This window comes from Symsagittifera roscoffensis, chromosome 1 (genome assembly GCF_963678635.1).
Source record: "Symsagittifera roscoffensis chromosome 1, txSymRosc1.1, whole genome shotgun sequence".
Lineage (NCBI taxonomy): Eukaryota > Metazoa > Xenacoelomorpha > Acoela > Convolutidae > Symsagittifera > Symsagittifera roscoffensis.
In genome coordinates, this window is record NC_087062.1 from 1,561,926 (window position 1) to 1,575,507 (window position 13,582).

Sequence of the window (13,582 nt, forward strand, 5' to 3'; positions counted from 1 at the left end):
CTACAACAAAACTACAGGACCGCTTTCCTCGATCATTTTGTGGGTCTTCATGTCAGATAACTTTTCCTTGATATTTTCAGTTACCATCTTGGACAGTCAACAGATACTCCTGTGTTTCTAATGCGCTTTAGTTGGCATTGGATATCCAGCTTTGACATCACACTGATTTAATTTTGATATCACGCTTCACTAACTTTGGAGTTACTGAAATTACAGCTGGTTTCTTAAATCTTGGTTCTTTTTCTACATTTGGCTTATTTCAAGCTACTACGGTTCTCTACGAACGTTTTCTTCCAATTTTCTTTTCGTTTTACTCGGCTGATTTAAGTTTTTTCATAGAATACAAAACAACATTCGAAAATATCGAAATGATCTTCGGTTGACTTTGCTATTAAGCTTGAGTTGAATTAAAACAGAACAGAGTTGACCTTCATGCAAATCAGATTTCATTCACACTGAAATGTTAGCAGTTTCTCATAACAGAGTTCTCCAAAGTCTAGTTTCGATTAAGACCAACAGTTGAAATATTATCTCTGATATCATATCCTATCATCCAAAAGAAGATGAACAATATATGATGTTCGGATTAGCGAATTAACAAACGTTAAGTTTGAAAATAATATTTGAGTAGTGAAAAAAATTCAGAACGCGTTTTTTCTGCTAGCATCTTCATTGTACTTTTTTATACATCTCCAAAAAAATCGAACCATCAAATTTTGAATTATTTTGATCTGCTCAATAGTGAAAATTGCTTTCACAATCTCCCAGAAGTGTAAATTTGTACAGCGATAATCGAAAACAGATATCATTGCAATTTACACTCATATAAATATGCAACTCGGTCATCTCATGCATGTCAGAGAAAGTAGTTTAGTTTGAGACAACTCAGTTCATTTGGAAAAAGCTTTGGTGTAATTTGAGATGCTTCATAGACCGGGCATTCCAGGCATGCCCCCTGGCATTCCCATGGAGTCCCCTCCTCCCCCGCCCGCTGACTGTTTCTCGCGCGACTCAGTCCACGCCTTCGCAATGGTCCTCTTCATCTCATCGTCGCCCTCGTCGTACATCTTCTTCATCATATTCATAATGGAGGAATTCGGGTCATTGCTCTCACTCTTTTTCTCTTCCCTAAAACAAATGCATCAAATCGGAACTTCAGCTACACATTTTAATCAACAAAATTTATCAACCGCACAACTTTTCCGTAATTTTTTCAGCATAATGTAACATGTTGGGATGCGTGGGGCGAAAATTCGTAACAGTTGAAAATCTAACTGGTGACAATTATTGACTAACAGTTGATTAAGCGGCACATATTGATTCACACGCACTATACCACTTGTGAAGAAGGTAAGCGCAGCGGAGCAAACCGTACCGACCTTGTCTTGATATGAATTGTCGCCCAACGGTTTTACTGTCAATTAATATAAATTAGTATCATGCTTTTAAAAATTTGACCACTTGCAATTTGGTTTCATATTTTGCCTTATTTCAATAGTACTAAAATGAAAAGCCGCGCACCTTTTTAAAATAACTTCGCGTCCTTTAGGTTGTCATTTATCTTCGTTATGTTCATTGACACTTAATCACATCGTGTTTTAACACTAATAAATAAATATATGATAAGGTGAAAACTAACGCTTCCTTCTTTTTCTTCTTATCGTCGGCTTCTTGGTCACACTTTCTCAGATGCTTCCATGCCTTTTCCTCCTTCTTTTTCAAGGTCACGATAATTTCATCTCCTTTGGCCTAGAATAGAACATAATAACCACGAAGCTCCAAACTCAAAATGAAGATGGGAAAAGGTTAGTTCAAATTGACAGTGGCACTGACCTTGACATTAGATTGTTCAGGTATGATGTCAGCAGCTAGTCCAGTTACTGAGAAAACGTAATTCGAATTATTAAAGTCTTCCACCTTAACCTCCAACGACCTAAAATAGACTAGAATGAGTAACGTCCAAGATGGCCACATTCAGTAGTCCTGTGAAAACACTTCTTCACGGGAAAACTCTTAAATCCGCTCAAAATACTCTTGCGTTATCGCAACAGTAATGATAATTAATTTTTCTTTCTTAAAAATCGTCCAAAAAGGAAAAAAATATATTGAATTGAAATAAATTGTTTTTACTAGTACTCAGTTGCAATAACCTTGCTTATCGCACAGAAAAAAGCTGTCAGGACAATCTACCCTATTCCAAACTCCCCTATACCATTCTACCCTATGCCATTATACCCTACATAACAATCTACCCTATACTAATCTACCCTATACTAATCTGCCTATATACCAGTTTAACTTGTGTCAATTAGGCACAGAATTTATGTAATCTTTCAAAGTCCTAATTGGAATAGGAAAGATAACAGCACGTGTTAATTCATTTGAGCCCAAATTTTTGGACTCAATTTGGGTCTTTCACTTTAGGAAATTCTTCTAAAGACTAAATCGCAATTAAAGCCTCAAAAACTGAAACTCGTCTCAATTAACAGGTTTTAATCCCCATTTTTCAATATAACGTACAAAAATGAAACAAACACTACGTCATTAAACCAATTTTCCTCGGAATAACAATTATATCAAAATGAGTCGAATTTCTTGGGGTCTATCCCAACAGAATCGGACAACGCTTTAATCGGTGGCCACGAGTTTACCAAAAAAATAAGAAACAAAGAATGGAAACATTCACTGGAAGTGTTCAAGGTGGGAGTCTCATAAATGCAAAAGGGCAGCAATAACCCGAGATTACGATCTTACTTCCTGTAGAAATGAACACACTCACGAAATACATCCTGGTCGTTCAGATGCAAGGCTTCTCGTGCAGAAAATGAAACAGGACACAGAAATTCAGCAAGTACCAGTCAATAGAATCATTATAGCAAACGGTCTGCAGTCTGTGTCCGAAGAAAAATCCGTTCAATTAGCTCTTTCTTGCCGGTCAGCGATTATTCGGGCCCTCAATCGAGAGAAGGCAAATGAGAGACCCCGAATGCCTCAAATAGTCCAGACATTTTGAGGTACCAAAGCAACACGAGGATTTTTGCGTCTTCAATAGCGGCATTGAAGATCCAGAAACGGTGTTGATATTTGGAGATCGTGACAACATCCATAGTTTGACATTACATCGAGATGTTTGGCTGTGTGGTGGAACATTCAAAGTTTAATTTTATCAACTTAACACCATCCACATTCAACTCACTGGATTTTATCCCCCTGCATTTAAGCACTGTTTTGCCGAACAAAAGAGCACACTTATAAAACGATACTGAAGGGATTATCAGCCATCACCGAAAACACCAAGCCTCACCGCATTTCCTTGATTTTGAACGTGCAGCACTAAATGCTTTCGCTAGTAATCATACCGGCGCGTTGCTTAAAGGCTGCTAATTTCATTTCCGTTAAGTGTTCAACCGGAAAATAAACGAAGTGGGCCTAAAACGGCTGTATGAAACTAATCACGAACTCAGCTTTTCGTATTCTTCGAGGTCAAGTTTCAGCTAAAAACATTAACATGCAAACTATTACTGCGATGAAAAAGCAAACTTATGATTGATTCGCCTGAGAAATCAACTCTGAAAGTTGGGTCGCACCAATTTTGCGAGCTTACAACGCAAATGAACAAACTTAATAATGGGACATAAAAGTTGCAACTTATAATTGAACGAAAAAGTTTTCACGTTTCTGCAGCTTTCTCATCAACTACTATAAATTCACTTTGGATATTTTGACTTACGACGGATTAAACTGATTATTAGAATTTAACCGGATATACAATCGTAGCAAATTGGTTTTAAGACATCGCTTGATCAGTAAACTAGAAGTCGCCAGAAGCTCAAAAAGGAATATAGCTTTTCGCAATTTTTTAGAATACAATGACACAATTTTAGCTGGCTCATCAATTTTTTTTCATCATAAGGACAATAACGATTTATTTGTGACAGAAAAAATCTTCAAAGTTTGCCCTAATCAATTTTATCATTTTTACACCATCCAGATTCAACTCGCTGGGTTTTAATCCCCCCCCCTGCATTTATGCACTGTTGCCAAACAAAAGAAAGCACACATACAAAAAGCTACTGAAGGGATTATCAGCCATCGCCTAAAACACCTAGCCTCACCGCATTCTCCTCGATTTTGAACATGCAGCACTAAATGCTTTGGCTAGTCATCATACCGGAGAGTTGCTCAAGGGTTGTTATTTTCATTCATGTCAAGCGTTCAACCGGAAAATAAACGAAGTGGGCCTAAAACGACTGTATGAAACTAATCACGAACTCAAATTGTCGTTGCGCTTAACTTCAGCTCTAAGTTTTGTACCAGTTGAAATGGTCAATGCTGCTTTTGACTTGGTTATTGAGGAGATCGAAAAAGTCTCTGGCAAATTTGGTCTCGACGACAGCATCACTGAGAAACTTGATGAGGTAGCCTCATACTGCCAACGCACCTACATCAAAGGCAAAAGCATCGGAATTCTCGCGAACCTCTCTTTCCAGTAAACCCTTGGAATCATTCCGAAGAAGCAGCTGCTGGATTAATAAGGACAACAAACGCTGTAAAGCTGGAATCTTGACGCTGTTACTCTCTTTAAAGGCAACCACCCATCCATTCACACCTTTCTGGAACTAATCAAATTGGATGCCGCAAACCAATATAATGGAAGCAATGGGGGTAAGAAGGAACCCCAGTCGCAAGAAGTAAAGGGAATTGAATGAGAACGTGAAAAACAATTGCAAAAATTTGAACAAAGATTCTATTTTAACATACTTGTATTCTCTCGCGCAATTAAGTCATTCCTAATTCTGTTCATTTTATCAAACTTTGAATTTCTTAGAAACATACACTTTTTGAGGTTCCCTCGCCCTGCCCCCCAGTACCGCCTTGGCCTGGAACTGGGGGGTCTACCCCTCCTTTTGTGATCAACTAGTCAAACCTTCAGTAATTTTCGAATTTCGTTCAAAACTTGACTTCTTGGCGATTTAATCTTTCGAAATTTTGATTTAAAAACACATGCATTATCCGCTAAGCTATGTCGACTTGATGTGATATGACTTTTGCTTGTTTAAGAAATAGCCGCAACGCATTTCTATAGCAAAATTGGATTAAAATTTCTGTTCGTTCATGCTTTGAACTCATTTCCATTTGAACAAGCAAATTTTACGTTGCTTTGATATTTTGTTCACATGCGTTAATTATTCTTTGATCACAATTAATGGTTCTTTGATTTGTTCGGAAATTTAATGTTTCGGATTCTTCAAGAGGAAGGGGGTAAGTTTCAATTGCTTTACTTATAGGGTAAAATGTTATACGGTAGATTGGTATGTAGGATAGAATAGTATAGGGTAGATTAGGATAGGGAGCATGTCATGGATCCGAAAAAAGACATAGCCAACTGACAGTTAGAGAAGAGTAATGAATGCAAGAAAACTGAAAAAAAAACCCGACTTGTTTTTTTCAAAAATTTTCAACTTTTGAATTTCGAAGAAGAAAATAGATGGTCTTAAAACTCTTTGAATTTGTAAAACAATTTATGATGGACACTTTTTTTAAATTAACCCAATTTGAGAAAACTGGATCAATAAGTAAAACTTTTATTTCGCTGGAAAATCTGATAACTAATTTCCATTTTCGGAATAAGAAGTCGATCAAGTTTTTTGTGACCTTTACAATTTTGCGCATCGATAGTGGAGTTTGCTTTTTAACAATAGAATGGCACTGAACTTAAAAAGAAATCACAAGTCAAACGCGCGAAAAACCAAAGCTGAGCGTGAAAAAATTTTAAGACTTTTTCCTGAAAACAAAAAAATCATTAAGACCTATATAAAAGTACTCACCAAGTTCATAACTCTTAAAAACACTTTACAATACTGTTAAAATGATATCTAAATGAGCTAAATTACGCCAAACAAAATTTCAGCTATGCCGATTAGTTAATTATAAATACAAATTAGTTAATTACTTTCCACAGATTTAGATGATTTAGGTTGAACAAAAAAGGCTATAAAAATGGTACACCTAGAAAACACATGAACTGTCGAATATTGCAGTGAAATTAATTGTAGAGAAAGCGATTTAACGAGTCAGCAACTATACATATTTAACCAGCCTGCTTCATTTCTGCGCCAAATAAAAAAATTGTGTACGAGTTAGATAGCAACTCTCAATCCTTAGTGTAATAAATGAACAATGCAACCAACTTCATCACTAACCTGGTGTCAAAATTTGAAAACAGCTTGGATGCGTCGTGAGTTCCGATTCCTTTTAAGTTGACATAAATTTTAGCAGTCTTCAATGATGAACCGTCATATCCTTAAAAAGCGCAACATTATCACCTTCCTTTTATTTTTAATCTTCTCCTTAATAATTGTAAGCATAACCTGAAAGAATAGACCACTACAATTTGGGTTTCAAAACTTAAGACCAGATTTCGGGTCCAAAAATTAATCAACTCACCAAAACTTTTAATTGGTTTGAAATGTTTGGCTGAGCCACCACTGTTTGTGTTTGCATTTTCTTTGGCAGCTAACGGGGTAGCAGCATCTGATATAGATTGAATAGTAGTTTTAATAATGGAAATATCTTTCTCCAAATGCGTCTTGACTCTAGGTCTAGTGGATGAGGAAAGCAGCTTTTCGTATTCTTCGAGGTCAAGTTTCAGCTAAAAACAAAACATGCAAACTATTACTGCGATGAAAAAGCAAACGTATGATTGATTCGCCTGAATAATCAAGTCTGAAAGTTGGGTCGCCCCAATTTTGCAAAAAGTTTACAACGCAAAAGAACAAACCTAGTCATGGGACATAAAAGTTGCAATTATAATTGAACGAAAATGTTTTCACGTTTCTGCAGCTTTCTCATCAACTACTATAAATTCACTTTGGATATTTTGACTTACGACGGATTAAACTGATTATTAGAATTTAACCGGATATACAATCGTAGGAAATTGGTTTTAAGACATCGCTTGATCAGTAAACTAGAATTCGCCAGAAGCTCAAAAAGGAATATAGCTTTTCGCAATTTTTTAGAATAAAGAAAAAACAATTTCTTTTCTATGGCGTAAATGAGAACCGTAACGGTTTATTTATGACAAAAAAAAAATCTTTTACACAGAGGCAAAGCGGAGCTTCGCATCACTTGCGATACCACAAAAAAAAGCATTGCAAGCTAGCAGACAGGAAAAGATAGCCACTAAATCCAAAGAAAACGGAAAAACTTTCGAAGAAACTACAACTAAAAAACTTCAAAATGTTGTCTGGAATGATATTCTTTATGCAAAAAACACGTGCAGAAACACATTCGACGGCTTTTACTGAAAGTTCAAAAACAATTCTTGAGCGAAAATAAAACTGTTGACAAGAAAGACTTTGAACGTTACATTCTATTCTGAGATATTCGACCTTTTTCTGTGCGATCCGAAGGAAAGCATACAAATTACGGCTTCCTCGAACGACCCAAAATTAGGTTGAAGAGCCAATAAAACAAGCCGAAATCATTTATGCCGAAAAAAAATTTTTAAGCGAAAAAAATATTTATACGAAGTCAAAGCTAGTAGAATTACAAATTGCAGGAGTAAATGAAAACATTAAAAGCAACTACAATGAAAGGTGCGGTGCGTACATGGAAAAAAAACTAAGATGCGGCAACTATGCCGCCAACACAGGCAGACAAATAATCATCCGACATTTTTTTTGAAACGGAATATTTATTCCCTCTTAAAAAAACAGGTCATGTTCAGATTCGAACAAAGGACCTTTGCCGTTCAAGGCGTATTCGTTTTCCAAACTTAATATGCCGGAGACGCTTAAAAAATTGAATTCATTATGAACCAAGATTAAAGTTGTCTGTTACGCAAGTTGTTAGCCCGAACAAAAAGTATATATTCCGATTTGACAACGCTTGCTAATAGCAAGTGTAATTATTGTAACAGTCGCCTACTGAAGTCACATATGAGGTCAAAGAAAAATAGGCCCTATAACCATTGGCTCAAGAGTCAGGGACACTATCTCTTGTGTTTTTCTACCTCCAAGCGGTCGGAGCCAATTCGGTTCACTTGCGACATGAGACTAAAAACCGCGTTACAGCTTAAAGGCCACTACCAAAATACCCCCCACTCTAGAAAATAAGAACGCCCCCATACTCAGGTCTCAAAATACCTGAGATACGCGAACGCCGTTAAAAACAGGGTCGGAACCTTGTGTATAGTTACTTTTTATTAGACAGTGGACCTTTGATCCATTTCAGATGGATCAACCTAAAACTCTCCCTAACTCAACAAAACAAAATAAAACACACTCAAGAAAATTAATTTAGGATCAATGGATTGAATAATACTTGTTTTAAAACAAAACTTTCGAAACGTGAAACATTTATGAAATACAACTGCCGCTTCTAACTACAATTTTTGTACGCCAGCACACTGCCGAATTTTCAATAAAAAGCTTTAGATCTTACCTCATTAAGAGACGTCATGGCATAAATCTGAAGAAAAGTTAAAGATTTCAAGATGGTATATCAAAATTATACCAATGAAACCCAGAACACCTTTAAAAATAGTTCAATATTCAACAACGCGTCTGAAGGACAACAGGGGTGATAAAGTGCTTGATATCAAAACAATTCAACGAACAAAATTCTAAAAATTCTAAGTGAAACCGCTTCGGAAAATCGCACTACTTGAAGCAAAGCTGATACAAGGTTGAGGGGGATAAGTTCTATATTCTGAGAACAGAAGACGCTGGCAAAGATAAATTTCGATATTAAATGCGAAGAGCAAAAACCAAATCTGGGTAACTTTCGCCCGAATAGCACATACGACGGAAAGTAGAATTTAACCCTTTGATTGGTAAAAAAAAACTTAGAGCATTTTTAGACATGTTTGTCAGTTTTTCATATCTTTGATCGTTTTGCAAATATTGTTTAAAAAAATTAATCCTGATGATGCACAAAATGTGCGAAAACGTTTGAATTAACCTTTTGAATTAACACACGAACCACCAGGAGAAAGGAAGATTCCATAATTGGATACCCCCATTCCAATAAATGTAACAATCGTCTACTGTAGTCACACATGAGGCTTAAGAAAAATAGGCCCTATAACCATTGGCTCAAGAGTCAGGGACACTATCTCTTGTGTTTTTCTACCTCAAATCAGTCGGAGCCAATTCGGTTCGCTTGTGACATGAGACTACGACCCGTTACAGCTTAAAGGCTACTACCAAAATATCCCCCCCACTCTAGAAATAAGAACGTCCCCATACTTAGGTCTCTAGATACCCAAAATACATGAACGCCGTTAAAAACCGGGTCGGAACAATCCGTTAAGTTACTTTTTATTAGACAGTGGAACTTTGATCCATTTCAGATGGATCAACCTAAAACTCGCCTTACCTCAACATAACAATCATAAAACACACTCTAGAAATTTAAATTGGGTACTCACATCGTAGCACGCTCAAGAACTGGGAGTAATTAAGTTAGTAAACAACTCGAGAATTAAGAGAGAGAGAGAGAGAGAGAGGAAGGCTTAATTTACCCCGTGGGGAGTTTACAATCACAAATAATGAAATGCAAACATAAAACGAAAAAAAAAATATAAATATATAAAATAAACTATGACCGGCAGAAGGTACAGCAGCACTTTCCATACCAAGTACACGGAATGTTTTCTTCGAATGTTTGACGTAGCTTCGTATCGTAGAACTTCATAACTTCACGCTTGTACCGGGGGAATGATAGACGGACATCAAGCTTCATGAAATTCAATAGTCTAGGAATACGGTCAAAATAAAAGGACTTTGTCTTCTCGTATTTTCGCTTCTTTAATTTGAAAGAGTATATATCAACACTCCGTAATGATACAGATGGGTCATTTATATCAACAAAATCGAAGGGGTTTAAATCGTACTTGTCCTGAAACAGTTTATGGAAAAACAGAAGATTTGAGATTTCAATATGATATGGCAGAGGATAGATTCCTAACTTTATCAGTGACGTTTTATAATCACCTGACAGACCGATCCATCTCACACATCTTCTGTTGAAAGCTTCGAGCTTGGATAAGTCGGTCTTGTTAGGTATCCAGATAGAAGAACCATAAGTAAGCACAGATAGAATACATGCTTTGTAGAGCCGAACCTTCGTTTGTCTCGGAGTACTGCTCGGAACATTTCGCTTTAACATAAAGTACACTTTGTTGCACTTGAATAACTTTTCAGAAACATGGTGCGACCACGATAAATCAGAACTGAAAATGATCCCAAGATCTTTGACGTCTAAAGATTCATCGATTTTGTGATCACCAATATAGAGATCTGGGTTTTCAGAGCTGTGGTTAAAAAACTTCAGGACTTTACATTTGTCAGGATGTAAATCGAGAGAATTTTCGCCACACCAATTGATAACAGCATCTAGATCGCGTTGAAGTACGGGAACAGAGGTACTGCAGCATTTCAGATCATCAGCAAAGAGGGATGGCTTGGATAAGAGATAATCAGGAAGATCGTTCACAAATAACAAGAACAATAACGGCCCCAGAATACTACCTTGCGGGACACCACTCATAATGCTCACAAAATCAGAGAGCACACCATTGATTCGCACACGTTGAAAGCGTCCAGAAAGATAACTTTTAAGTAATTGGAGAAAGCTAACATCCAAACCGAAATCCGCAAGTTTTTTGAGCAATTTATGGTGAGGAACCGAGTCAAACGCCTTTTTGATATCCACATAAAAAACAAAAGACGAAATACCAAGTTCGTGATTCCTATAAAGCTCATCACAGAAGTTTAACAGTTGCGTGACAGTTGAACGCCTTGACATAAAGCCGGATTGGTATTTCGTAATTTTCGGCCTAATGCTAGTGTAAATGTAATCAAATAAGATACGCTCCAGACCGAGGGAAAGTTTCGGTAGCAGGCTGATGGGACGATAATTGGACACATCACTGTGGCTATCCTTCTTGTAAAGAGGAGTTATGTACGCAGTTTTCCAAACATCGGGCCACTTTTTTCGCTTTAAAATGTCTTCATAGAGAGCAGCCACTAGAGGACTCAGTTGAAATGCACAATGTTTTATGAAAGCCGGCGGGACATCGTCACAGCAGACAGAAGCAGAGTCATTTGCCGACTGAAGAAAATGTAAGACTTTTTCATGACTAACAGACACCTTGCACAACTCAATGGTAGAAGAAGTACTAAGGCTGGTAATCTGAATCTCCCCGGAGGTCTTGAAGACAGACGCAAAAAAGTCATTAAAAAGATTTGCCTTCTCAATAGTAGTGGAAGCAGATCTTTTTGCAAAATGCATTGTGCCTGGGTAGGGAGAAGAATTGCTCAAGCTTTTCAAAATCTTGAAGCAAGAATTGACGTCCATAGTCTCATAGGATTGCAGGAAGCAGACCTTGTCAAGTTCCATTGACACATTTAGACTGTCTACAAGAGTGCTATGATCGTGCATGGGATTGCGCTTTTTCTGGGTGCCAAGTTTATTTAAAAGGTGGACCGTATGTGAAGAATAATAAAACGGCAGATTTTGACGTTTGAGTCTTTTACGGTAGGAAGAAACACGCACACTCTCATTTAGAATTGAGAAAATCACCACGCTGAAGTCATCATACAAATGGGCATACTGCAGAGCATTATAACCAGAATTAAGCATCACGGAGAACGTAGTATAGTCAAAGGAGGATTTGGAGTAGGCTACTGGTCGAATTTCATCGTCTGATTTAGTAGGAAACGTAATGCTGACAGGCTTGTGATCAGAGAAATCGGACTCCAAAACTTCAATATCACCAGGATTAGCACGGTTAAGCAATAGGATATCGAGAATGCTCCCACTGCAATGTGTTGGTTCAAAGATGTGCTGCTCTAGATCATAATCATGAAACAAAGAAAGCAAGTTTGCGTCATAGCTCGAGGAGCTGTAGCAAGAGTACCAGTCAATATTGGGAAGATTCATATCACCCGAGACAAGGAAGTAGCTGTCGTGCAGAGATCCGCGCTTAGCACATTCAGATTTGAATGCAATATGTGCAGTTTCCAAAAACTCACTAATGCTTATAACGGATAATCTGAAATGCGAAGAAGCGGGAGGATTATAGATGACAGCAATGCAAATAAGGAGCGAAGCTGAAACCAATAAAACTGCACAGCCAACAGGGGATTCGCAAACAACCGGTTGAATATGGAACGTAGAAGGAATTGAGCCCTTTATAGCAATAAGGCTACCTCCGTGTTCACCATTTTTACGATCAGAGCGAGCAAGAACAGTGTAATCAGCATACGGGAAAACAAACGATGATTCAACCGTGCTGGTCAACCAGGTTTCAGTCAAGCAAATAATATCACAATTCCATTTGTATAACATATTAACAAACTTCAATCTTCTTTCCAAAGAGAGCATACTTTGGCAATTGAAAAAGACAATCGATAACTTTTTCTCAATTTTGCTTTGGCTCAAGTTGTTGCAACTCGTCATCAAGATAAAGCTTCAGGTCACGAATTTTGATCTGCTTGCGATCATAGCCGCCTTCGATTAGTTCACGACGTCGTTTCAGGAGCTGCCTTTCAAGTTCCTGGCCAGCTTTGGTTAGGGACTTGGAAATATAGACAGCATCACAATACTCTTTCAGATTGTAACTCTTGCTTAGAATCTTCCTTGTAGACCAAACAGAATTGAATTTGATTATAACAGGTCTCGGCTTATTTGGATCCGTATTGGGTTTTCCCACGCGGAAGACCTCCTGAATCCCCGTAGAAGAATTTGCCTCGAGATATTCAAGTATATCAGTCACTGATTTCCCATCATCCTCAAAGCGCTTGTTAGCAGAATTGGCAGAGCTTTCAGGTATGCCTTGAATCCTGATCTCGTCCAACTTCTCAAGTAGCTCCGGTGACGAAACAGATGAAACTTTGATTCGGGGTAATTGGGGATCGGTCTTTTCAAGCTTCTCAACAACAACATCAAGTTTCTTTTCAATAACATCAAGACGTTTATCGGCATCTTCCCCTGCATCAACAGCATGAGTACAACTATTTTGATTATACTTAGCTTCCCGAAGTTGCGTAACAGCTTCGCGCAACAGGCAAAGTATGCTGTCTTTTTTCAGCTTTCCAGTCAGCTTTCCGAACGTCTCAGTGCCGTCAGCCCGAAGTAGATCATCCACGGTTGGGTAGTAGTCAGCGGTCACAAGGCCAGATGTGGAGTTGAACCGCTGGGGGGCAGGCTGTGTTCCCTCAGGATCAGTCATAACATATGAAACTATTTAATAAGTTTATCACAACAATTAAATAATGTAACTAAATGAGTTTAATGTTTGTTAGTTTCAATAACAGGAACAAGTCTGAACTCTAGAGTATAGTTTCTCGTGAACCATTGGGACACTCAAGCTGTCCACCTTTCCATCGAAGGTTCACTCTAGTCCAGTTTGAATGATAATCCAGTCGAGCAATAATTGTCCAATTCTCGGGAATACGCTTCCTTCTGTTTCAGATAGGACAGCTCTACTCTAGTTTTATTGTGACGGAAATTGCGAATGGCAATTTCCTACTGCTTTATCTGGCAACTTTCCCGCGATTGTTACTCGATC

General features: G+C 37.8%; 1 protein-coding gene across 1 annotated transcript; it reads right to left on the minus strand.

The window, feature by feature from the left end:
• Window positions 1-701: 701 nt before the first annotated feature.
• LOC134856922 (calcyclin-binding protein-like) lies at window positions 702-13,281 on the minus strand. Its single transcript, XM_063873213.1, has 7 exons — window positions 13,255-13,281; window positions 8,449-8,475; window positions 6,448-6,652; window positions 6,204-6,303; window positions 1,834-1,933; window positions 1,640-1,749; window positions 702-1,128 (listed from the first exon to the last, which is right to left on the minus strand). Exons 2-7 carry the CDS (start codon window positions 8,464-8,466, stop codon window positions 927-929), a joined length of 735 nt encoding a protein of 244 aa, XP_063729283.1. The 5' UTR covers window positions 8,467-8,475; window positions 13,255-13,281; the 3' UTR covers window positions 702-926.
• Window positions 13,282-13,582: the final 301 nt, after the last annotated feature.